We start from the raw sequence: 26,980 nt of genomic DNA, 5'->3' as shown, positions 1-26,980 counted from the left end.
ATCTGCGACATGCAGTTTATTTCTTGATTTATGTATTTTTTTCTTCAGTTTTTATCCATATATTTCTTTATTCTAACCCTTACTTCTTACTACTCTTCTATTTCTTTGAGGGTTAGAGTTGGGATAGTACCCTTGGGAGTACAACGCACATATGCCCACTTATTTGTCAAGACCATATATAGCAATGTATATAATGCTATTGAAAACTAGTACATGTAAACAGTGAAAATGTCATGTAAAACACCCTTTGCATAAAGAGTACAAGCAGTTTGAACACATATACTTAACAAGATAACTGTAGATTATTGATACAGAAAATATTTACCTGAATTGAACTGAAGTGCTGGTCTGGTTGGGTGGTCGGTGCTGGGTCAATATGTGGCAAGGTCAGGCAGTGAGCTGGAGACTGTAAAGAAAGTGTTTTTGGCGCTGCATACATTAAACCATGCAAGAATCCGCCTGCAGCCAATGACAGGTTGGCTTTACCCAACAAGTGGCGCAGTGACAGGTGAAAGTTGGACAGCTGTCCGTCTGTCTGTCAGGCCTCCCCACAGCTCTCTCCTCCCTCCAGCTGTACATTTAGGTTTTTTTTTAATACTTGTAATTCCACTCCTGTCCTGCGGGTGGCAGCAGTGCGCCGCCGCGCTCCGTGGCCGGTGACGTCCGTGACACATGAATCCACAGTAAACACAGATTGTCGCCTCACACACAGGAGCAGCTAGCTAACGACAACCTGAGCGCTGAGGTAAGGAAACGCCTTGCTTTAAAAAAAAAAAACTAATTCACAGGAGGTCAAACCGTAACTGTTTGTTTTGTCTTCTTACAAATGTTTCACCCACTGTGTGTGCTCGGTGTGACAGACCCGGAATTGGCAAAGTAGATAAAGACCGTATAACGCTACGTGCTCTGTCACTCAGTCCGGAGGAGATGGGCAGAAGCTGAGGCTGCAAACTTTCCCTTTAACGGACAAAAACGCTGTTGAAAATGAATACATTTGACTGAATAGCTTTGTGAAAACACTGTGCATTTTTGTGCATGCGAAAAAAATCATTTTCTTGAATCACAGAAGTGTCATTATACTGTTTGTTTGCTGTGGAGAGGCTCAAACCAGAGCTCGCCTGTTGTGCAATCTAAAGAAAACTGATGGCGTCCTTTGAACGGGACGTCCTGCTTACATTTTCCCTTTCACTCTGGTGTGTTTGTGTATGTGGGGTAAAGTTACAGTGTTATAGTCCTAACACTCAGTTAGTGTATTTATCTTCAGGGAGTTTATCTCACCTGCACTATTGTAGGTAACAGCATGTTTTACTATTGTATCTTGCTTAGACTGTGACCTAAAATGTAAAAGAACTGAGAAATTGAAAAGTGTTGCAAACTTATCTGTGCCATTTTTAATAATATGAAACTGTCTAAAATTTAATACTATCATTTACATCTCCTGGTTGGATCAGCAACTTTTCAAATATGGCTATTTTGCCCTTGTAGAAAGGATCCAGTCACATGCCATAATAGTGTAATTTGCTGGGGAGAGGCAGGCTTTTATTGCATTTTATTCAGAGTTGGGGAGAATAGATGCACAACCTCATGCAGTAGGCTAAACGCTACTCGACCTGTACCTGGACTTTCCCTGGGTTAAGTAGCAGGTCATGTGAAATCAAAACAGCAGCTGGTTTTGAAAGTGTTTATCAAGGAAACGGGAGCGAGGCTGAGGCCACTGACTTTCATATCAGCGTTTCTGAGAGTAATGGTTTTCAACATTTTGGCCTCTGCCCCCCCTCCCCTCCTCCCTCCCTGAATAAAGCTAAGCAACAGAGGCAGTTACTGTTTTCAATGATAACTGTCTGTAACTGGAAACATGTGGACTTTTCCTGATTACCGTAATCCTTGTTTTTAATATTGTAACTAAGCAGTGATTTAAAGACATTTGGTGCCTCAAGTTTGTACGGAAGAAGTCAAACTAATGCAGAATATGTTGAAAACCTAAACATGCACATGCCACAGAGAGGATAAAATGTGTAGTCAAGTAATTTTGAGTAACATCAAACAGTGAACCAGTTGGACTGGAGCATACAGTTTGATGTCAGCACACATCGCAGACTTCATTAATGATGGGCGTTGGTCTGTAAATGTCCCTGAAAATGTTTGCCACATTCATCTAGTTACTGTGACAGTGTTTTGTACCTAAAATCAACCTCTCGTGTTGTGTAGGCCTATATCTTTTACAAATGTGAGTCTATTAGACTCCACAGTGAGGTACACAGGTTTTCTATTTGGGGGGGAAAAGAGAGGAGATGGGGAGATACTCAAGAGTTGAACTATTGGAACAGAAAAGGGGCCGATGCATCTCGACTGACTCCTTAGTGGAGTCCTGTGTAAACAACATAGGTAAAGCTGAGCATGCTGGTGGGGGGAGGTGGGATGGTTCCAGGGGCAGTGGGCCGTCACACTGGGGCCATTGATACCTACAGTGGGCGGCACACACCTCAGCATTCAGACAGGATGTGTCTATTACATGGTTGTCTTTCTACATCCAAGCAGGAGGGAGGTTTTCCACCCAGAAAGTGTTGCCTGCAGCCATAGCACAGGACTCATCCAAGAGCTGCTGTGAGCTAGTCAACCACTTAACTAAATGGAGACTTCACGAAACACTGCTCGGTCAGCTGTCAACTGTTCACTGCACATTTTATTTTGCACTAAACTATCAACAGTGCCTATTTGTTGTTTATACATTTTATTACATTTTATATTTATTATGTATAGGTTGTTGTTTTTATTCTCTGTGTTATATGCTGCTGCTACTGGTCTGTCTGTCTGTCTGTCTGTCTGTCTGTCTGTCTGTCTATCTGTCTATCTATCTATCTATCTATCTATCTATCTATCTATCTATCTATCTATCTATCTATCTATCTATCTATCTATCTATCTATCTATCTATCTATCTATCTATCTATCTATCTAATACACGCACAACAAGAAGGAGCTTTTGTGTTCCTGTGGAATTAAACTATGGAACAGTTTGAATGTGGGGTTAAAAGATGGTCCTAAAATAATCCAGTTCAGAAAGAAGTACAAAGAAATGATTTTCAATATGTACAGGAATGAGGGTGTTTGTTGCTTATTATTTATTTAATTATTTGGATATTTACTCACTTAGTTTTAATTGTTGCTCTGTTGGTGTTACCTTCAGTTTGTATATGTCTTTATATATGTATATGCCTATATATTAGAGAGATAAAGATTAGTGATAATATATTAGAATAAATCCAGCTAAATTAATTTATTGTATAGATTATAATGACAAGGAAGCTTGATAGTTAATAGGGGGTGGGAGTAAATAAATTTCACTTATTCCCACTCCTTTTCGGATATGAAAAATCAAATTATTTTCATTTTCAATTATTTTTACATTTTTTATACATGTGTTGTCTTTGTAAAGTATTTATTTGTTATGTCTGTCCATTACTGTATTTATTTCTTATTTCTTTTAACATGTCTGAAATAATCTGAAACTAACTAATCTATCGGTCAGCTGTGAACCTTGGATTTTGTGTTTTTTCCAATGTGGTTTTCTCTTTATGTCAAAGTTTGTTGTTTGTCATTTAGCTGAGTTGACTTAACATTGATTTCCTCTTTCTGCAGGCACAGCTTTGTTGTTGTTCTAGTGATGTGCTTGTCCCGTCCGGCATAGTGGGAAACTGTGTGAAACCCTCCCTCCCTTCCTTATCCTGTCGTTGCCCACCCCGCCCCCCCGCCCCATCTGAAGACCTCCGCCAACACCACCTCCTTCCTCGTACCTCCACCTCCTCTTCTCCCTCCGGCCGCCCCCTGTGATGCCTCCCTCGTGCTGTGGCTACTTGTCACAGTACACCCATCATCATCTGGTTACCTTCCTCCTCACCTTCTTTAGGTAAACTAGACCCGCCCTGCCTCCTGCTGGAGAGAGTTTCTTTCTTTTCTTTTTTTTTGCTCAAAGCTGTTAGAGCTGTTTTGCATTGTAAATGTTTGGGGTTTGTAGAATAGATGACCTGGAAACCCAGTTAGAGCGACACCAGTCAGTTATACTGGCAGTGACTTCTCTAATGTGACTCTATGGTGCTCTTTTGTTCTTAGACACAAATCTCCAAACTCACCATTCACAACCTGCTGAGCTGCAGTAGAATAGTTCTGTTGCATAACTGGAAGGTGAAAAGGAAATATCAATGCAGCTCGTGTAGAAAAACATTCAATCAATGTGAGCTGTTAATATGGGTGAAAGGTCAATGGTGGAAGGTTAACACACAGGTCAGACATTGTTAAGATAGCATAAACTGTGTGTATTGATTCCTGACAGTGCATGGCCTAGAAATTATGAAATGTAATATTATATAGTAGTAAAAGGTTTTAGAAATAAACGATCAAACCCTGTAGAGACACTCATGTCATTTTGAAATGTGAGGTGGAAACAGAAATGTGTGTGACTGACCATCTGGTAAACTGCAGCCATATGCTTCTTTATGCAGGTCTCAGTCACGTAGTTAATCATTAATAAGTCGCTGCCGTATCACACATTTGCGGCCGTGTCACCGTAGTCGTGACACGCAGTGCTGTCTGCAGCAGATAGGAGCACACGGTGAACTCTGCAGATGTGTTAGTATTGGATTTTTTCCATTTCCCATTTGTCAGATAGCAGCAGAGACCTTTCAGTGTTTCCTGTCAATTCTTTCAGCAGATTTTTTACTGCTGCTACGTCGGAATTTAATGTCCTCCAAAAGGAAAATTAGATTTTAACATGCAACGTTATAAAGCCAAAGACAACGTGGTGTATTGTGGTATTATCTGGTTCTAGTATATTAAACAAGCATGAAATAATTAAGAAGTTGCATCTCCACACAGATGTGTAAACAAACTGGTTCTAAATGGATGCTTTTAAACAAATGTCAATCCAATTCTTTTTGCTCCTCTCTGTCTCTCAAGCTATGTGTTGCTGCACGCGTCACGGAAAACCTTCAGCAACGTGAAAGTGAGCATCTCGGCCCAGTGGACGCCGTCCCTCCGGAATGACAGTGCAGCCGCTTTCTCTCCCGGCGAGGTACAGAGCACACAGCGGCGCACCGCCGACACCGACTTGTAAAACTCTGTAATGTTACAACTGAGCTGCATTTAATGAGCTGTGTTTTCTCCGACTGTCCCAGACATGGGAGGACAATCGTCTGTTTGCAGATGAAGAACAGGCCACTCTGTTCCTGGGAGCTCTGGACTCCATCTTTCTCTTTTCATATGCTGTGGTGAGTATGTTGTGCAACGTCTGCCACGCAGCGTTTGCCCAGGCGGCTGCTGGCATGCATTCACAGTTTGCCAAGTAGGAGCTGGGACTGATATCTGAGTCCTGGTGCTCTCGTTTGGCCACTATCAGCAGAAAAAATCTAGATAGGAATCATTTTATACAGACAACAGCATGACAAATTCCTGCTCTTAATTTTTTTTAAAAAGTGAAAATAAATGAAAGCACCACATAACACTGTTTAGACATATGACTTCTGTTGCTGGGACACAGTGAAGTACACAACATTTTGAACCAAATCAGACCTGAATTTGTCTTTTTTTTTGTCTGTTCCCGTCCACACAGGGCCTGTATCTGAGCGGTGTGATTGGAGACAGAGTCAACTTGCGCTACGTGCTCTGCTTCGGCCTGTGTGGCTCTGCTGCTGTGGTAAGCACCCGGACCACAAGACGTTTTATCTCTCTAATTGTTGATCATTAAAAGCATTTAAAATCTTCCTTTCATTCTGTAATGTTCTACATTTGGAATTGATGTTGTTCCCTTTACTGTGTTTCATCTTGGAGGCTAAAATAAAAAAAATAGCAATTTGACAATCCAACATTACTGGTATGTGCATCTGGCAGCTGTAAATGATTTTGAATTTTATCACAACCTCTCACCTTGTGAGCTTATCACCAACACGTAGCTGTTTTGATTATCTTGCATTGAGGCCGAGTTGCTGTGCACATGATTCTCTGTGCTGGATTTTACTCCAGGACACTGTCATGCCTGCTGTTGTATGAAACTGTTTCTTAAAATGGGTGTTTTCAAGTATTGCTGAAATTGAAAGTGACACCATTATGACAGATCCAGTCCTCTATTTTTTTACATTTTAAATTTGTCATCAATGTTTTTCGTCACAACTGTTGCTGTTTGCGTGTTCGCAGGAGTTTGTGTTTGGCACGCTGACAGAATGGCTCCACATCTACAACATCTATCTGTACTGCGGCCTGTGGGTGCTGAACGGGCTGCTGCAGTCGGCCGTGTGGCCGTGCGTGGTGGCCGTCATGGGCAACTGGTTCGGCAAGACAGGGTGTGTTCCCCCCCGTTTATAAAAACCTGCTTTTATCCGACGCTGCCTCAAGTATTCCCAGCATCTGTCAAACCCAGAAATGTTTGGTCAAGTCGAGCTTTATGATGCACACACCCACACACAGAAACACACACGCTTGCGCTCGCACAAAGACGTCCATTCACTGCTGCCGCTGCCAAAACATAGACGCCATTTAGAGTCAGTTTTCCGCAGCGGCCGAACTTGTAAATATAATTTGCTGAATATAGAAATAGCAAGTCACTGAGCTGTCAGTGAAGTAGCATTTTTATAAAATATAGTGAGTATAGTAACTTGTATTATAGGTTCTGTTTTCAATCTGAAAATAGAGCCAGAGTTATTTCTAACTTATAATAATTGGACTTTCTGATGTTGTTTTCCAGGCGAGGCTTTGTGTTCGGTCTGTGGAGCGCTTGTGCCTCCGTAGGCAACATCCTCGGGGCCTTCTTAGCTTCTAGTGTGCTCAAGTATGGATACGAGGTAACACACACAGATGTCTTCACAATGTAAACCTTTTTAAAAAAACCAAAGCGGCTAAACGCTAACATGACGTGATGTGTGTTGCTGTGTGCAGTACGCCTTCCTGGTGACCTCAGTGGTGCAGTTTGCTGGCGGGGTGGTGGTGTTCTTCGGTCTGCTCACCTCCCCAAAAGAAGTCGGTAAGGAAAACATGTGTCCTCTCTCAGTGTTTATTTAGGTGCAGCCCAACATTGTGAGTTCACAGTCAGATTGTTTTCCAACTTTTTATTTGACTTTTTTCCCATGGAAGCCAGTTTGAGCTTGTATCGCACTGAGAAACTGCTACTGGAATAGAAACAGTTGTGCATTTCTGTTACTATCCCCTGATTGAATTTAGCTGCTCTCCACAGCATTCAATGACTGCTTTTACATGGACACTAATTAAACGATTATTAGGAGTAATCCGTTAATGCTAACGCGTTTACATGCTCTTCAATAATCCGTTTTCTGAAATAAACTCGTTTACATGATTCTGTTAGCTATGGAACTTCTGTTGTTTTCAACTTGGAAGGAAAAGGTGAAAAGCTTTCATACATCGAGTAGAAGAGAGTTGAGTTGATGTAGTTCTGACTGTGATCAACATCCACAACCGCATCAATGTATTAATAGAATGAAATGAACCAGATAAAGTTGTATACAGTACATGCACAGGGAAAACAGATTATTGTGTAAAAACCTAGGTGTGTTAAACCGTTTTCCCATAAACTGATAACTGCCTTAAGCCGATAACGGTTATCAGTTTATGCCGTTTACATGACCACTTGAATAATCTGAAAACTTCCAATTATGATGGTTTTATTAGTTTGCATGTAATCACACTCAATGTGTGTTTCTGTGCGTGTGTGTCAGGTTTGAGCTTGGAGGCCGAGACTGGACTGGGCCCGGTGGAGACGGACACAGACAGCCACAGGCCTCTGATGAGCGACGAGGAGGACGAGGTGGAGGTGTGTGGAAGGTCGAATCAGTCGATTCAGCAATCGGACGAGTCCCTGGCGGAGTCGCCTCAGGCCGTCGGCTTCTTCCAGGCCTTCTGTCTGCCCGGGGTCATACCTGTGAGTCTGGAGCATCAGCAAGCCCTGACAGATTCACTCACAAATAGTATTTTACCACACACACTGACTCACACTGTCTCTGTTTGAACTGCAGTACTCCTTGGCGTACGCATGTCTGAAGCTGGTCAACTACTCCTTCTTCTTCTGGCTTCCTTTCTACCTGAGCAACAACTACGGCTGGAAGGAGGCCGAGGCCGACCGCCTGTCTGTGTGGTACGATGTGGGAGGAATCATCGGTGAGTGGCTGCTCAGGCCAAGACACAAATTTTTTATATTTCCCTCTCCTTTGCTTTTATCACACTAAGATTTGACAAGATAAGACAAAATAACCATTCATGAATGGGTTGTAAATAAATAAGAACTGAAAGAAAATGTTTAACAGTTGATAAGACAGTTTAATCTACAGTGATTTAATTTTCACTGTGAGGCGTTCATGCTCACGCTCCACCTTTAAATTGTGTCAGATTTAACTCTCTAATTAGTTGTCAACTCTAGCTAGTAAAGTTTATAAAGCATAGTTTTTTACTATTTTGTCGCCCATATCATTTTATAAATCACTAAACATTCTTGCAGATCCTTAATTCCTAGCTTGGCTCTGTCATGTTGTCTCTGTTTCAGGAGGAACTGTTCAGGGTATGATCTCTGACTTGATGGGTAAAAGAGCCCCGGTGTTGGCAATGAGTCTGGCCATGGCCATGGGCTCCCTGGTGGGATACAGCCGTGAGTACACACACATTCTAAACCCACATGTGTAAGCCTTATTGTTTGCAGCTGTTCATCACAAATCTGCAGCTTTGCAGGCTTCAACATGCAGACTAACTCCGTCTCTCCTACTTCTCAGGCTCACCTAACGACCAGGTGATCAACGCTGTTCTCCTGGCAACCACCGGCTTCTTCATCGGCGGCCCGTCCAATATGATCAGCTCCGCCATATCGGCTGACCTGGGGAGACAGGAGGCTCTCAGGGGCAGTCAGGAGGCTCTGGCTACTGTGACTGGTATAGTGGACGGAACTGGAAGTATAGGAGCTGCAGGGGGACAGGTAAACAAACTAACAGGATATCAATGAAAATAATATTTTTTGTTTATAATTCATTAATAACTGGATAAGATGACATTTAAAAGAGTAAATTACTAAATAAAAGTTTGTTATTGTTATTGGAGTTTCTCTTTACTGTAGCCATTTAAGTTATAGTAGAATCGAATCAATGAACTGCAGTACATCTGACAACATGTACTTATATTTGATGGAAGTGCTGGCCTGAACTTTGCGGTTGTGTATATTACTTACACACATTTTGCAACTGTTGCACTTTGTGAAACATTTTTAGGTGCAAATGGAGCAAATGGCTTCAGCAGAAGGACACTATAGAGCTACAAAGTTGTGGAAAATGAAGTGTAAACACTGAAGATGACGGTGTTGTGCATTGTCTCTATTTGGCTTTTAGCTTTGTTGTGAGACTTATACACAACACAGAGCCACATGACTCACAGTCAAATCCACAGATTGATTTTTTTAATGTGTGTATTCATATCCATCACCCTCTAGTACCTGGTGTCCCTGATTGAGAGCAAATTGGGCTGGAGGTGTGTGTTCTACTTCTTCGTTGTCATGGTAAGACGATCTCTTATAATTACATCATTACCTTTTCCTATGGACATTGTAAGACCAGACCGAGCACAGGTGTGATACGAAAAACTGTTACTGTTACAATGCTCATTGTTACGGAGCATATTCAGCGTGGGGTTGTTGCATAAAAGCTACAGGGCATTGTTGTCTCACCTTCATGTCGGCAGCAGGGGTTGTAACGGAGCTGGATTGACGTCTGTGCACTGTAGAGTCGATGTTGTGTTCCACATCACGCTTCATGGTCACGCCACCGACTGTGGAGCACGCTGTCTAATATCACACACTGAGGCAGCTTTATGACGGCTTGTTTGGTTCAGTGTAAACGAGGAGAGTTGGCGTAACAAGGGGTCTTCTTGGCAGCGACATAGCAGGATCTCTGTATAAAAGGACCACTGTTGCAACAGCCTACACAGGCACATGAAGACAACACAGCCATTGTTTATGTTAGAAACACCTTTTCCTACTGTTATAAGTCAGAATCTACTGTGTGAGGCCTGTCTTAGAAAAGTTTTAACCATACAGCTTCTCTATTGCCAGGACAGAGCATGACTTGTCTTGTGTTTGTTCCACAGACAGGGGGCAGCATTGTGTTCATCACTCCCTTGCTCCTCAAAGAGCTGCGCGCCATGTGGAGAGACAGACAAGCGCTGCGACGGCAGCTGTGATTACACCTCAACATCTGCCGGCCGCAGCAGGTCTGCACTGAAACGGCTCTGTGTGTGTGTGTAGGTGAGTTGTGGGGTGTGCAAAGAATCGGCGCAAGCCACTTCTCACAGGGGCAAGAGAGTGAAGGTGACCGAGAGTTTCACACCCACTACCACAAGCACATGTGCACCAACACCTTTGCGAGCAGTGCCACTAAATGCAACGCTGAGGTTTTATCCACTCGTGTAAAACTGTAACATGTAAATGTACACTCCCCGTAGTTTGAGGTGTGATTGAACAAAGCTTTGAAAGGGAAGCAGCTGTCAGTCAGAGCAGTCTGTGAATTCAGGATTTGCACGGCCCTGACAGAATGTACTAGTGTATATATTTAAGGGATTAAACGGATGTAAATATTTTACATGTAGATGTACTTGAGTCAAACTGAATGAATTTGATTTTTAAACCTGGAGTTCTTAATTTAACAATCCGGCCCTTTAAGACGATTTCAGGGTCTGATTTGCCTAAAGAATGTGAATAATATTAATAATTGTAACGCAGAAATGTATTGTCAGCTTTTGTAGATAATGTATGATATTTAGTTTTTAGTTGAAATAATGAACATTGCACTCTAGGATTCTTACATTAATTGGACGAAGTCTTAAAGATTTTAGTAAACCACTTAGATTTTAGTGTTTTTTTCAAACTTCCACCTCGCAGCCACTTGATTTCTCCTGTGTACAGTTTTGTGTAATCAGGATCAGGAATTATACTGTCAAGGCTTTTTATTACAGAAAGAAACTAGGTCTCTTGATTCCCTGTCCATTTCAGTCACTAATTTGATATTAGCTCATCATTCCTTTTTCACTTCCTGAAAACTCTGAACACTCACTCACACCTACAGAGAAGTCTGCCCTGGTTTTCTCTTGTGTTTAGTTTTTACATTGTAACATGCAGGAGAGATCTTGTTAACTTTTTGATTTGTTGGGGATTGCTACTGTATATTTGTCTCAACCATGTCAGTTATCAAGTTTTAACTGGAAATTAAGTTTTTAGTCGTATTTACTGATAAACACGGTAGCAAAATGATCATACAACACCAGCTGTTTGCTCAAAATCAGTAAAGAAGACTAAAACCAGTGATTTTCCACACACTACGGTCAGTAGACACAACAGACAGTTGTATGCACATACATGAATCACCAAGTGAAGTCCTTAAACATGCAGGACGTCTGATATCAGGGCAGATTTTTTACCATCATCACATGCTCAAAGTGACTAATGCAATGGAGCTTAAAATGATACTTGAACCGCTGGTATCTATGAACTTTAATGTAATAGAATGTAAATTTTAATGTATCTGTGGTGTTTTTTTTTTTATTTGTTTTATTTGTATGTTCAGGTTTTAACCAATGTAAATATAATTGTTGTTTTAAATAAATGCAAATAACATTTTGCAAATCATGAATATTTTATAAAAAACTTTTTTTTTCTCCTTTCTGGTTTGAATGGAAACTTGAGCTTGTAATGCTACATCATAACCACCAGGAGGTGCCAGTCAAACTGATGAAACAAACTTCGGACAAGTATTTTTTAGGTTTATATAATTTCTCGTTCATGAACTCTTTATTATTTTGAGCACACTATATGACATCAACATTATGAAAGGCAACAGTGCACCAACAACCCATCAATGGAATCTCTTTATCTATACAAATATTCCTATCAAAAAAGTAAATGATTCTGATCCCATATAATTACACTTCTTACATGTTGCAACTGCAACATTAAATTGTAGTTTAATTACAATAAAATTATTACAAACGGTATACAAAGATTATCATACATTCATGCATATACAACAAAGTAACAAAAAAAACACTATACTTTGACAATAGCTGCGACAGGTGAATTAGGAAAGCAAAGTTTGCTTGAGCAGTGAGACACCAACAGATATGTCTTGACTCATTGTTTTATTTTAAATTTTTCCTTCCAGTGAACTAGAGGAACATTAACAAGGCACTAGAAAACCTTAAAGAAACAAATGAACAAGTCAAAAACTGTCTAACAGTGTGGAAAGTCTGATAGGAGGGAAAAAAAAAAGTTAAATTGTCAAGAAATTTCTAATCTGTGCCTCAAATTCTCACTGAGGATCTGTATGTTTTTTAAGATAACCATAAAAAAATAGTTCTCTTGTCAACAATGTTTAAAGTAGTGCAAAGATATAGTTTTAGAAATAACACAGTTAGTTAAAGCAAAAAAAAGAAAACAGGGAATTTATAATTATTTCCCCACAAAACAATGATATAAACTCAAAATAAGTTAATATAGACTTTGAAAGTTTTGTTTTTAACACACTGAGAAGATAGATGGACACACAAACACTTGTCACACTCACACACATAGATATGTTGACAGAAAAACAAGTAATCCTGACCAATCTAAACAATTTTTAATAGCCATGCGTGCTATTTTTAAATTTGTCAAATATAGCCGTGTAGAGCCATGAAAAACCCCAACATTGTGTTAACATGATTATGAACAACTGCTTTCATGGCGATTTTTCGCAAAGACTGAGGCCGTTTGTTCATGAAAGAGAGACTGAGACTTTTTAAGGGGGCAGACAAAAGCCGGTCTGAAACTCAGGCCACTCGTCTGGCCGCAGAAATCCTTTGATCCAGACGTTTTCTCCTTCAGTTTCTCTATTAAAACTTTGTCCCTTCCCCTCGTCCTTCCCCCCACACACCGCTTTTCCTCGGCTCTGTCTATTTCTGGGAAAACTGTCAGAGCAAAGTGAGGCGGCCGGAGAGCGAAAGACAACAAAAGCCGCCTGACTCCTCCCCCCCACAAACCCCCAGACCTCCTCCACCCCTAAACCCCGGGAGGGGCCGGAGTTTCCTCTGCTCGGAGCAGGGCCTCGCTCTGACACACTGACTCTTTTACCTGATGTGAAACTCGACACGAAGCGCTGAACCTCCACAGCTTTTACCACAACATGATAATTGCTTCTGTCTCTGTTTCGTGCAAACAACCTGAGCTAATTTTTTTTTAATTACATGATGAGGTAGTAAGAGTGGGTTAATTCCGGTAATGGCTTATTATCCAAAACTACAGTGACTGTAGGTAGGAAAAGAAAAGTAGGCCCATCCTATTTTGAGTGCCCTCTCTTGAAGGCTGAGTAGTTACAGATCTTGAGATCCTCTGTGGCCCACGGCCGATCACTCAAACAGTGAGCGATTTGTATCAATGTTGTGTTTCTAATTAAATGGCACAGCAATTTCTCTTTGGTTCAACTGCCTCAGCTGCCGCAACGTTTACAACTGGTCCAAACCTCAAGATAAAACCACACCAACACACTCATACACACATCCACACGCGCGCACACATGAATGTATATATAGATATATACACACAATGAAAACACTTTTAAAACTGAACTGCGATAGAAAATGTGACGCAGCTCAACTCTTCATATCAAAAATTATCAAAAGTTAAGAACCAAAAGTTTTGATTCCACTGAGCTGCAACACAGTGATAAAACGCTACATTCCCTTCATGGAGAAAAGAGGTGCATTCAAACCTAAGTTGGACATCACATGAAGACAAAGAGTTGGAAATGCTACATTATTAAAAGCATACAGCTGCAAAAAAAACAAAAACAACATACAACTAAATAAGGTATGTTCTGGTCTGTTGCCCCAAAAAAATCATTTTACAACCCCATAATGCAAATTATACAAAGCAAAAAGAAAATATAGTTTGTGATTTGAACATCTTTTGCTATGTTGTGATGGTGTAAAATATTTGTGGCCCATATTTCAAGCGGCAACGGTGGAGCGTATATGAGCCAAAATGACTTCTAGCCTTAGGCATAATTTGGGGGCAATGACACAGGTTTCCACAAACACCTTATCTTACCTCGTTTAACACATTGCTTTTTTTTTGTATTTTATTTTATTTAGATGATGCATCTAACATCATTACAAATAAATAAATTGTCACATTTGAAACAATAGAATTATTATTAATATTATTAGTTTCCAGAATTTAAGTCACTACCTTACAGGTATGGCCGCATTACCTCATCGCTAAACCTCCACCGTTGACCTTTGACCCGCTGCTAATCACAGTCGCACTGCCAAAATGTTTAACCTGGGTGAGGTTTTGCCCCCTGACTCAACTCAAGCTTTTGGAGCCGTGGGGTGAGAGTAAAGGCTAAGTGTGATGGGAGGCCAGGAATAGTAACTCATCTAATCAAAACCTCTTACGACTTTTAGCGAGAGGGAGAAAAAAAGGTTGAGGACTGAGGTCAAATACTATCCACGGCCTGCTTAGGAGAAACTTAACCTCGTAGAACTAAGGCCTGTTTTTTTCTGTTATTTCCTGAAAGAGTGCATTTAAAAATAATTTCACAGTATAGTCAGCTGAGGAAAACAACAGTATATAGAAAATATATATACATATGTATTTATATAATAATGATAATAAACCAAAAACCGTTTGTAGAGTATGAGCAGGATTAACTTTGACAATTGTAGCTTCCTTGTGCTGAGAATAAAGGTATATGGTATCAGAGGAGTTTTTAAAGCCCATGCTGCATGAGCTTGTGGACAGTCAGTTACAAATTGCTACATATATACATACGATATGAGGCATATCTATATGAGGTGACGTGTGAGGGTGGGGGGGCCACTTGGTGATCCTCCACTTGGTTTAGTTGTGCTTTACTACTGCCGGGAAGATGTTTTGCAATGCAGGTGTTTCCTCTTCTTCACCTTGAAGAAATCTGGAGAGGGGGAAAAAATATCATCAATATCATGGAACTCAACAAGAATGCAAAGAAGCGGATTAACAGAAATAGATGCACCCGTGATATTCCATTGGACTGACCTGTGATGTTGGACTGTCTGCGTTTGCTTGGCCGTTGCAGCCTGTAGCATCCCCTGGTGGTCACCTCCAGGTACTCATCCCCTGACCCAGATGTGTTGCCGGAATCCGTGGAAGTCTCGCCTGACGAAGATGACGTCCGCCTCCCGCCCTTTTTCATCCCAGCTCCGGGCCGCGCCACTGGCCTCACCACTGGCCTCACCATGCTGCTGCGGTAAAATGCCGGCACATCCTGGCACTTGAGCTCCTCCCACTGGATGTTGGAGCCTTTTCCTGGTATGTCGGTCTGGAAATCATAGTTCCACCTCTTGTTGGCCACCTCCACGCTCATGCAGAGCAGCCTCTGGAAGTCCTCCCGCAGCTGCTGGTGGTCCACGGGCCCGAAGAGATTCCTCCGCACCGGCCCCACCTTTAACTTTAAGGCCTCGATGCCCCCCAGGCGGGAGGGCTCTGAGCCAGATGCCGTAGCCGGCCCTGCTGTGGATGTTGATGGAGAGGCCATTGCCTTTGTCCCTATCGGAGAACAAACAGGTACAGACACACACAGCGTTAGAGGAAGGGCAGAGGTGGAGGTCTGGCTCTGTCGGCCCTGCAGAGTTTCAATGAGGTGTGATCTGGGGTTTCACTGGAATGGATTACAAACGCACACACATACAAGCTATTAAACGCTCAATCCCCTCACACACCATCTGCCCTCTTGGGCGCCTTTGTGTTTTTATGTGATCAAATACATGTGTGCCCTAACCCGCTAAGTAATTACTGCAGCAACAGGTAACTGAACCAACACCAAATAAATCTCCAACAACATTCACTACACCAGTCCAGTCAAAAGTGAACCTGATTCTCCACCTGTTCTGGTGTCTGCCAGTCAAAGGTCGACTATATAGGTCAGCAGGTCACGCACAGAAAATGCCCCATGAAGACCACTTGAGGAGTGTTTTCCACTTTCCCCGTCTGACATGTTCAATTATAGTAACTGAGAGCGATCTACACTGGTATTTGTTTTTGTACCTTGAGTTTCATGCGTCATTATAGCTCAGCCTACATTATCTCTGAGCACATTCAGATAATACTTCACATGTTGGTGGATAACAACCGCGTCCTTCGCTAACACTGTCTGAGCCTCACCCTTATCAGCCATGTGTAGAGGCTAAAAGTAGGTGATAAACATACTGGGATGGGCAGTAAATACTATAGATACAGTATATAGTTCTGCTACTGGTGTAATACTATACTATATACTGTCCTATCCCAAACCTGAGAACCTCATCATTCAATATTTGGCCCTTTCATGCACTGGGGCCCTGCGTCCAAAACTAGCCTTAAATATTTCAATTAATATATAGCTTTTATGGTTCACAATCACTTCCCAAGAAAGATTTGCAGGTAATCCTCTAATCATTAAGTCATTTATACACTATGAATGGGTGGGACCTTAAAAGAGGAGTTCACAGCTCATTAATAAATCCCGTGTTAATCCAACCACATCCCAATTCTCAGTTTAGAAAGAGACTTTTTGAAATTACACAAATAAACATATTAAATAAAAGAAAAGTAAAAGTATTATTCAACTTTTTTTATTATTACTAGACCGCATAAATTTGATCTCAAAACCAACTAAACAGCGTCTGTGTTCAGCTATGTGAAAACAGTGTGCCATTTATTATAATTGCTTAATTAGCCTAGCTGAATTGTGCTGTAAATTATTGCGGCTGTAAATGGCTTGGCAGTTCAAACGCTCAACAAGAAAAATGTACAGAGTGATTTTTTAGAAACACTAACATGCAACCATTATCATAGCAAGATCAGCCTGAAGACAAAAATAAGAGGTCATGTTAAAAAAAAAAAAAAACTCGGAGGAGGGCCTGTGCTTGTGCGTGGGGAGGGGGGGGGGTCTCCACAGCATTGCGAAACTGTTTGACACATATATAAAATATAGTTATACAGAGCACTTACTTACACAAGTCAGATTGCTTTGTAATTTTACGACGTATTTCAGCCCATTAAAGTCTGTTAGAAACCTAGAAACCACAGCAGGCGACCAATTCACACGTTTTCCTACTGCGCACTTTACTCTATTTTATAACAAACAGCAGAATTCAACTTCGTTTATCGACTTTATAGACGCTAAAAAAGAAAAGAAAAAAGACTAATTGACAAAACAAGAAAAAAAAGCTGTTATTATGTCTTTCTTTGCTTCACCAGCCGGGCTGCTCAAGTCTGCGAGTGAAAGTTGTTTGCGTCGAAAATGAAGTGGGCGCGGTATGCAGATCAGGTTTCCACAGTGGTCGGTGTTCCCCACTTCCACAAAAACACCGAGTGAAGCCCCTAAAGAATGTTTTTACCAACTTCTCTCAAAATCCCTACATCCAAAAAAACAATGCACCAACTACTTCTGCTGCCACCAACACCACCGAGCAGCGCAGAGCAAAGCAGTCAGAGGAAATGTGAGTTTGTAAAATGGGAAAAAGTCTGGAGAGAAAACTCGGTGACGCAGTTCGACTCACTGAAGATGTGGGTCAATGAGATGCGACACACATAACAGCCCGCATCTTGTCACAGCTCTTAACGCTCATATTACACACAACAACCACACAATGTTCACCTAAATATAACCAACAACAGCCAAATAGTGTAATGTCACATTTATACTCGCATTGGCTCTTAATTAGTAGGCTACACATTGTCGCGTAGGACTAAACCGAGTTATCAAAAGTCGAACAACCTGACATTTATCCGGACCAACGCTACAATAAACCCAAACAAGTTTACGACGTAGTGAATTAGACTACGTAAAATAAAATAAAAAGTAGGTTAAATACACTATGACCTTAAACACTGACAAAGAAAAAAAAGCATTTTCCTCTTACCATCAGCGTCAGTACTTGAAAGTGTAAAAACGGAGTTTGACGACTTTGGTCCCAAACTACACACAATCCCTCCGGTGACAGAGCAATGAAAGGCGTTCACGGCAGCCCCGTGGAAATAAACACTGTCACGTTGTGAACTTACAGTAGACCTGACCCACGGGAGGCTGTTCTCGTCCCCTTATCTGCCACTTGTTTGTTATGGACTCTAAGACCAGGGGGACGTCCTAGCAGAGGGAGCGAGTCACGTGGGTCCCATCAAACACATTTATTGTTGGAGCTCAGCCAGGGGATAAATAATGCCTTCACAATTTCTTAGGACAATTAAACGCAGCACAGGGTAAAGACTGCACTTGCATTGCTGCAAAAGTGCACAGAAATAAAAAATAAAAAAAAATTAAAATGCATGCATAGGAAAGGAAAATAGTGTTGCTGCATTTCATGCTGCTATGTTATATTTCACAAAAAGCTAATTATGATTAATAAATAGTTTCTTACCCAGTAATTATTAATGATGCAAAAATGCTTCTCTCTGTGCGCTCCTGCTGCAGACCTGTTGTTCCCACTCTCCACAGCGCCCTTGTGCTTTGCCTCTCCTCCAGAGCTGCTGAAACTAGGTCAAATATCTTGGCAATGGCGGCCATTTCCTCCTCTCTCTCAAATGTGACACACATTCTCGTGTAGTGCTTGCATCACGTTCTATTTGGGCGCCGCGCCCACATCCTCAAGTCACGTTGAACTGCAACGTGACAACTCCATTTCTACTTTTTCCCGCAGTTTTACCACATCCCCATTTGGACATTAACTTATGGAGTGATAGGAAAAAGCACTGAAACACCCGTGTGCATGGTGCATGTTTTCAGTAGACTAGAAGAAGGGAATAAGAATAGGCTACTTGTACTTGTACTTCTATTTCTCTGTAGAACTGACCTTTTGAACTTTTAATTAGCCTTTTAACCTTTTAATAACCAGATTCATATTAAGTTACATAGAAAATCAAACCTAATCACTAAGCTGAATAAACAGGAGAATTGCCACCCTGTGTATAATTAAAGTAGTTAGGCTAGGCTATGTTTATTGTTGGTCTGAAACTACCTGCATGAAAGCACTTGTCATAATGTCTAATGCCTAAAATGAATTGGGCTGAAACATATATTGATCGGTAATTTGTTAATTAATGAATGCAGTTACTGCTTTTTGTTGTGTTTGTTTGTTTGTTTGTTTGTTTGTTTGTTTGTTTGTTTGTTTGTTTGTTTGTTTGTTTGTTTTCATGATAAGACACGTAGCTGGGCAAAAGAATGCTTTATGACAAGCAACTTGAGTTGTTAAAAACTCAAAATGGGCAAATCTCAGAGATTGATCAATAAATTTTTCAGATTTTTCCCCGCGCGAAATGCACATTATTGATTATTTTCATTCACCATATTACAATTTACTGCATCACAGATTTACCTTTCAATTTTGTGATAAATTTATTTACAATTCTTGTTCAATAGCCTTTCCTCATTAGGTCACTTGCTACCCAAACCGGCTCCCACACCAGTCGTCACACATTTCTTTTTTCCTTATGACACACTGGGATCTCCCATCCCATTCTAACTGTGACACTGGCTCTCTTCTTTCCAATTATATCCTGGGCGTTCTGTCACGTTTCCTTCACTCATTTCATGGGGAGCAGTCCTACTGTTGCATAGTTGCATAGTTTCTCAATGACATAATATAAGAGTCATCCGAGAGGCCTGCAAGCCGACCAACGCCCCTCACTCGGAAAAGGTTATTCCAGGTTTTTGTACAGCGCCTGGACCGTTTCATTCGGATGAGATGATGTTTTCCCCGCTCAAACACTGCGGTGCAACAGCGGTTTATGAGAAGCACTGCTTTATTTATGTCAAAGCAGGTATCAGCGGCTGTGGAGTGGTCATTGTTGTGTATCTGTAGTGTGTGACAGCCACAGAAGTAATTACATCACCACTATGGAATGTTTCTTGGTTGGAAAACACTATTTTCACATAAAGGGGGGCTTAGCAAAAGTTCAAGGCAGTTCAGCACAAGGCTCCCATCAAATAAAACAGTTTCCCCAAATACAACCGAGTGTGTTAATGACTTTTACCAAAGAGAAAAAAAACACTCGAGCTTAATTGACTTGGAAGAGACTGTACGGAAATTACCTGATTAATTATACAATAAACAATTTTAATTCTGAGGCAAAAATAAATTTAAGGACTCCCCAGTTTCGGACCCTCATTTATTCTCAAATGACCCCTAAAAACATGTGATGACAGTCACTGAACGATCTGCTACTCCACTGACTTTTACATTTCACCACAAACCTCTAAATGCTGAGGTCTTTTCGGTCTCTCATCATAATATCAAATTAGGGTTGTGCCCCAGTTCCCTAATGCCCTACTAATCTGTGTGTCAAGTGGCCTTTATACGTCGTCATATTTGACAGTGGACAATAAGCCCTCAGCAGCATGATCCCTCACTGTTTTGTCAGCTCCCTGACCTGTATTTACAGTTGCTTTATTGTTCTCCATTAAGTTCCTAATCCTCCTCTTGTTGTCTACAGTGCCCTGTGTGTTTTGGTGGTGCCCCCATCCGACCCCCCATCCTTAATCCTGCGCTGTGTTACAGTTGGTTATGCAGTCATTAAGCCCATTGTCTCTCCACCACGGTCAGTGCCCTTTGAATACATTAGCATGCCTGTAAAACAACAGTCACACAGTGCAATGTGACTCAGGTCAGAAGACGACGTGCTGGGGAACTGTCACGGTGGGTCTTGTGCTTGCAGAATAAAAAAAAAAGATGTGGCCCTTTTCATTCAAATGTTACTGACTCATTGTAGAGTAAAGCAAACAAAGGCCCCTTAGAGAGCCCATTAGGAAGCTAACGCTGCACATATCCTACAGCAGCAGGCAGTCTCCTGCCACTGTAATGTGGTTTGAGGGTTAATCAATTGGTGGTGTGTGACGTAATGGTATTTGTCAGATCAGGAAGACAATGGTACAACTTAAAACACTGTTTCAAAGGAAGCTGTTCACAAAACAAAGGTAATAATTTTTTTTCATGCTGAAAGAAGACACTTGTGACTGTCATGTGAGGTTGGTATTAGCAGATGGTTCGCTGAAGACCTGAGACAACAGCTGGCTTGACTCAGATCTTGGAACCGGCACCTTTTATAGTTCAGTTAAATGTCATATTGTTTTGTTTTTTCCTCAACAAATTACAGCAGAGAAAATGAGTGAATTATGGCTCTAAACAGTGACAAAGTCCCCCATCTACAGATTTACGTCTTTTCACAGCACAACTGTATAGCCGTCTAATATCACTACCAATACTTACTCCATTGTTATGTTGTTTTGAGAATTAAATGCTGTTTGGTTTCACTCCGGATGAGACGGAGGTTTCAGAGAGCTGCGGGTCAGAGGTCACGGGCAAAACCAAAACACCGGTGCTGAGCGTGAAAAGTGCTGAAGGTGCTCTTTAGCGAAACACCAAGAGGATGTACGGTCTGTACCATATGGCAGTCTCAGCGCTACAGGAAGTCTCTCTGGTGAAGTGGAAGCTGTGATAGAGAGAACAGCCGGTGACAAAGAGGAGGAGAGGAAGTTGTTGGTTCGCAGGTGCAGTATGGGGCTTTCCACATCCTCCCTCCTCTCACTTTGTGGAAGCAAATACTGAGAAGAGACTCGCCACAGACTGTAGATTGTTTACGTCAATCAGAATTTACCAGACACACCACAACAAAATGCGAGCGAGAAGCCGTAAGGGAGACGTTATGTAGAAGCGTGGCGAAGTGGCAGAGAATTACAGGAAGACAGAAACCAAATTAAAGCAGATAAAAGAGAAAATAGGAGCACATATCATCAGACAGGCAGACTTTCAGAGCTGCCTGCTAACTGCTGCTTTTGAGAGATGAATGGCCTCTCATCTGCTAAATTTATGTCTACAAGCTGCAAACATGAGTTATCCCCATAAAGCCGCTCATCCATGTTTGCTGACATGCACATGCAAATATTCATACAGTACATAGAGATTTAAACACACACAAGTTATGCATAACTGTAGTGAAGTACACCTCTAGGCTGTAGCCGTGCAGAGGCCACTTCAAGTACAGTGGGACTATGGAAAATGATTTGGAGTAGTACAAGCAGAGGGGGTTAGGGTCAACTGTTAATGCTTTTTCTTATCATTACACATAAATGATCCCTGAGGTCTAAAACTATATTTGGAACTTTGTACTTTGTAAGAGGAGGTGGGGGCGGGCGTAACTGAAAATAGGCTGAACCCAAAAATGAAGTTAAAAGCGCGCGTAAGTACTCAAAAGTGGGAGGTGTTTCCATGGGAGTGTTCGCCCAGCTGTGGAGGCCACAGGTGGGGCTGTGGGGGGAGGAGGGAGGAGGAGGGGGCTGTGCTCTGATTTCATATGTGTATGCATGTGAGAGAAAGAGAGAGAGAGAGTGTGTGTGTGTGTGTGTGTGTGTGTGTGTTTACAGAGGGTCGGCTGAAATTTGGGGTGCAGGGAGAGCGAGGCCGCTCACTGGCAGCTGGATATTGTCAGGGGTTCACCGGGGGAGCTTGCATGTCAGGGTGAACGGGTTTAAGATGAAATATGCCCAAGGAGACCCTGACTCACTGTGTTTGCTTTGGGGGGGGTCCTCAGGGGTCTTGCCTTTTGGGGGGTGGATGGTGTAATATACAGATTTGTTTTCTTTAAGATGTGGTGGTCTATATGAGCATTCAAGTGCACGTATATTCCGTTTGTGCGTTTACCTTCAGATGTAAAGCACGTCTTGTTCTTGTCAGAGCGGCCTGCGGTTTGAGGTGATAACATCTTGTGCTTTAAAATATTGTTTTTGCAAGAGTGTGTTTGTGGGCGTGGGGAAAAGAGGAGGAGGAGGTGGGGAGAGGGGGAGGGAGGGAGGGATTTAAGGGCGGTGCGAGGTGTGTGTAAATCGATCCTTTGTTTTTGTCCCTCAATATGTGTCTGGGAGGAACTTGTTTTGACCTCGCATGGAGTGACTTTGAGACGAGCCCAATGTCAAAGCAAGATACAAAGTTAAAGCGAGACGAAGACAGAGTGCAATAAAATGCTGCTTCCAAAAGGAACTTGATCTATGTTTATTTTCAGTGCAGTACAATGTAACTGCAAGTGCAGGAATGACACTAATACACACAACTCTGTGTATAATACTGTATGTGCCATTTGGGACACCAGCAGGGGCCGTCTGTTTCTGCTCCGTGCAGCTGAGGTGAAAAGGTGGTGCACTTCAGCTGATGTGTTTTCGCCCCTTATCTACATCTGGGCAACATCTGGTTTGCATCTGGCCGTGTAGTGTTGGGCTGTGCGTGAGCGTGACAATATGTGTATTTGTGGGAAAGAGAGCGAGAGAGAGGGAGTGAAAGGGAGTGAGAGAGAGAGAGGCAAAAAGAAGGAGTGGGCATGGAATATATTTGTGAGTTTGGATGTGTGTGCGTGACTGGCTGGGCAAAGGGATAAATGAATGAGGCACAGCGAGCGAGCACGCAAAGGAGTTGGCCAAAGAGAGAGAGAGTGAAAAAAGTGTATGTGCGTGTGACTGTTACTTGGCCTGTAAACAATAATTGTTGCTTTAAATTGTTAGAATACAGAGCAGGAGTTAGTTTATGTATATTATCAAACTGGCTGTTTACATGGGAAATCTGATATTTCAATGCATTCACTCATTCAGTTCAGCACCTGTGACTATCAGGTGGGGAAATCTGCATGCACGCCTGGCAGCCAGCCTTATCTGTCACCTTTAGTGTCGTGGAGAAAGTGCAGAATGTGTCACAAAAAGTCAGATTGTGATCTTGTAGATAGCAGGTTTACTGAAACTACTTTGACAGCGATCGCAGCGAGGCTTCATCCAGATGTTGAACTTTTTCGAAAGGAGAAGGAAGGTGAGGAAAGAAGACGGAGGGGAGGAAAGAAGAGGCCTCCAAGTTTCAGGGGGAGCTGGTATTCGGAGCCCTTGTGCTATAGGGGGGCCCACGGTGTGGTAACAGGGCCAGCTGGGCTTAGGTACAATTTCCAAGGTATGCAGCAGTCAGTGTGCTTTGTCCGACTCACTGGACCTGTCAGGAAAAGAATATATGGAGAAAGAGATAAAAATAAAACATGTCATGTGTCTCCCTGATAAAAGGACTCTTTCAAGTAAGAAATATGATGAAAACCGGTAGTTCTAACTAAGCAGTCAAATGGAAAAGCTAGAAAAGTTCAGTGACCCGCAGCCATGTGACACCAGTCAGCACGTGCATGTTTACCGGCCCGGCCAGTCTGTGATGTGAGGGATACCACAGGGATGACTAAAGCTCCACACTGAACACTGCTGCACTGTCCCTAGATGGAGTTCTCACTTCTCCTTCAACATGCGTGTGTATTTGGCTGTTTACCACAACCACTTTTATTTCCCCTTTGAGGATTTCACCGAACCGAACTGAGCTGTAAACTTTCTGCGGTCTTGTAGCCTTAAAAACCCTTCAAAAGACTCAAAAGTTGTCTTCTAACAAGCATCCAGAGTCTGATACACAGTCACTCATTGCTCATTACTCATTGCTCTTTTTTTGTAGGTCAACCTGGAAAGTTAGCATCACCCGACCCAACTGCCTCCACAAATAGCTACTGGGACAAAATGAGGTCTGTAATCTGTAATAAAGTTTGATACATGCGCATTTTGTTCTGTAAGATAATCTTCACAAATAATCACTGCTTCTGTGATTTTAGTATCTTAAATACAATCGCAAGAAGTAAAAAGCTAAAGTCAGGCTATAAAAACACTACACCATAGTTGTATGACTTCATTGGGACCACTACTAAGCATCCAACTTACTGCTTAGCTCCTCTACAACGGCCTGTCACCTTAGAAAGTTAGTAATTCAGCACAAGGTGTGAACACAACAGGCAGACTGGTGCGTAGATCAGTTTTCAGTTTTATTCAGCCACTTGTTATAGCAGCCACTTTTTTAAAAACACGTTTAACTTATTTTGTATCCGAGAGTAAAAAGTTGACCTTATATGAGGCGTCTAACCAGAAACCCATTAAAAAACCAACTTCAAGATGAGGTTAGCCAACATGCTAGCTTTCTTCTCATGTTCAGACTCGATCTTGCAGCAGTCTATAGTGTCCCAAATTCATCAACTGCTGAAAATAGTATCCAACAAATGTTTGCTATGTTCCAAGCTCTTTTTTTTAAACAAAATATATTTGTCAGCTTTTCTTTTTTTCATATTTTTCTTTTTTCCTTTTTTTTAAGCAAAAGAAAAAATAGTTGGATTTGGTTCTTAGTGGGGAAAAAGATTACAGCCTTGTCCTTTTAATGTTGACTGTAAATGTTGATCCATAGTTGGGTCACAGATTATTATCATTTTACACAAAAGTGTCTACACTTTTGACCATACTTCTTTATCAAGCAACTTCCAACACTTTGTCTGCTTTAGTTGTGAGCAGATTCAAGATTCCCTTAGATTTTTCATTTTGGGGCCTAAACTATCCCGAAACAACAGAGAAATATCTAAAAACATACTGATAGATGTTTTTTTCAGTATTCAGTTACTATCAAGCCAGTAGGCTCACAAACCTCCAGATTTATTTTTGCTGCGTTGAGAACCACTCTCTGTGTCTACACTGGATTTCTGTGTCACGTCTGTGAGTTTCAGTTTGGTCTGCCCCACTTACGCTTTCAAGCATACATGAAAAACCAGCCTGGTGTAGCCTGAAGAAATAACATCATTGGCTTCAATATCTCCAGTAATTTTAAGGAGTGGGGTTATCTAATAACCACATCTTTCTGCAATACAATTTGTTTTACTGGATCTGGTCTCAGGACAAGGAGGCGAGTGTCACTCTAACTCTCTAATGAGGCCCCTCGAGAGACAAACAAGAGATGCAATTCTTTCATTCCTAATGGAGGAAAGAGCGCGCGCGTATATTTGTGTGTGTGTGTGTGTGCGCACGCTGCATATCTGGATAAGATTCCTGGGGGCTATGATCTGGAACAGTGAGCCTGGAGTGGCCAGCGCTGGCGTGGGCTGGAGAGGCGAAGGGAGTGCCTGGCCTCTTTTGGCCTGGAATAATGTTTCAATTCTACCTGGCAGAGTCTCTTCAGCTCTGTTTTGCAGCGCTGCATGTGGAAAGAGAGAGAGAGGGAGCGGGAAAAAAAGAGACTAAGCTACTGTTGTATCACAAGGAGAAGTAGGTGACCCTGTATAGGTACATACCATTCCAACTGCTGGAGCATAATTGCACCTGTAGTCATTTTCATTCTTCGTAATTTAAAAAATCATGCATGAAAGTAGTAGAGACAGTGAGATAGTAAATATTTGTGTGTGAAAGTGTGTATGAGTATGAAGGAGTGAGACAGGAAGCTACAAACGGCCCACTCTCAGCCACAAAGTAGTAGTGACTAAGAAGAGTCAGTACAGGGGAAATGGGTGATGCACAATGTGCGTATGTGTATTATTGTGTGTCTATTTAAGATTTGAGAGTGAAATTTAATGTCCCGCCTATGTGAGTACACTTGTATGAATATATTTATACTTTTTGTTGTGTGATGATGGGGTGTACTTCCTCCTTGGGGGGCCCCACAGAGGAAGCTCGCCACAAATTAGCTTGTTGCATCTGCACGTGCAAAACACAGCCAAAACAACTTTGAAGTGGGTTAGCGTCTGGAACGTGAACTTTAAATCTCTTTTACCTCTGTGTGTAGGCTACTCACAGCAAAGAACCCCCCCCCCTCGGGTTGCTACAAAAGTGAGAAAACCTAATTTGTTAGTGTCCATCAAAGCATGAGCTCATTTACAGCTTTAGGCTCTTCTCTGGTGACTCTCACATGGTTCATGATACAACACATGGTCATGGGTTCCCCTCAGGCTTCATCTCAGGGATGCTGGGGCATTAAAGAGCCTAATCCCATGTTTTGGTTTGAGTGTTGTCGTGGCCTCGGCTTGTGACCTGTGCGCACAGACATGAAGATACTACAGCTTCTATTGTCAACAAGGGAGTACCAGTGTAAA

The 26,980-nt window shown here is 41.9% G+C and overlaps 2 protein-coding genes across 3 annotated transcripts; one reads left to right on the top strand and one right to left on the bottom strand.

Moving 5' to 3' along the window:
* The first annotated feature begins 685 nt into the window (after window positions 1-685).
* Window positions 686-11,660, top strand: slc37a3 (solute carrier family 37 member 3). Its single transcript, XM_085769552.1, has 14 exons — window positions 686-745; window positions 3,640-3,907; window positions 4,954-5,068; window positions 5,172-5,264; window positions 5,606-5,689; window positions 6,187-6,332; window positions 6,734-6,830; window positions 6,925-7,009; window positions 7,719-7,921; window positions 8,016-8,157; window positions 8,540-8,641; window positions 8,763-8,962; window positions 9,470-9,535; window positions 10,123-11,660. The coding sequence occupies exons 2-14, from the start codon at window positions 3,831-3,833 to the stop codon at window positions 10,213-10,215; spliced, it is 1,503 nt and encodes a 500-aa protein (XP_085625678.1). The 5' UTR covers window positions 686-745; window positions 3,640-3,830; the 3' UTR covers window positions 10,216-11,660.
* A 2,467-nt stretch (window positions 11,661-14,127) lies between these two features.
* cdkn1d (cyclin-dependent kinase inhibitor 1D) lies at window positions 14,128-18,500 on the bottom strand. Of its 2 annotated transcripts, none has more exons than XM_085769554.1 (3): window positions 18,445-18,500; window positions 15,083-15,592; window positions 14,128-14,978 (listed from the first exon to the last, which is right to left on the bottom strand). In XM_085769554.1, exons 2-3 carry the CDS (start codon window positions 15,579-15,581, stop codon window positions 14,920-14,922), a joined length of 558 nt encoding a protein of 185 aa, XP_085625680.1. In that variant the 5' UTR covers window positions 15,582-15,592; window positions 18,445-18,500; the 3' UTR covers window positions 14,128-14,919. The 2 variants fall into 2 exon arrangements, with proteins under 2 accessions (XP_085625680.1, XP_085625679.1); XM_085769553.1 differs by lacking the exon at window positions 18,445-18,500 and adding an exon at window positions 17,950-18,155.
* Window positions 18,501-26,980: the final 8,480 nt, after the last annotated feature.

The sequence above is a fragment of the Trachurus japonicus genome, chromosome 23 (assembly GCF_045865225.1).
Source record: "Trachurus japonicus isolate A0001 chromosome 23, Traja_1.0".
NCBI lineage: Eukaryota > Metazoa > Chordata > Actinopteri > Carangiformes > Carangidae > Trachurus > Trachurus japonicus.
This window is presented reverse-complemented; position numbering and strand designations above follow the sequence as displayed.

Bases quoted from the DNA above. Each gene is read 5' to 3' on its own strand.
- cdkn1d (XM_085769554.1), bottom strand. From the start codon at position 15,581: ATGGCCTCTCCATCAACATCCACAGCAGGGCCGGCTACGGCATCTGGC. The intron at 14,979-15,082 runs GTCAGTCCAATG...CCCCCTCTCCAG, and splicing joins CAGACAGTCCAACATCACAG to ATTTCTTCAAGGTGAAGAAG.
- slc37a3 (XM_085769552.1), top strand. From the start codon at position 3,831: ATGCCTCCCTCGTGCTGTGGCTACTTGTCACAGTACACCCATCATCAT. The intron at 6,333-6,733 runs GTGTGTTCCCCC...GTTGTTTTCCAG, and splicing joins AACTGGTTCGGCAAGACAGG to GCGAGGCTTTGTGTTCGGTC. The intron at 7,010-7,718 runs GTAAGGAAAACA...CGTGTGTGTCAG, and splicing joins CACCTCCCCAAAAGAAGTCG to GTTTGAGCTTGGAGGCCGAG.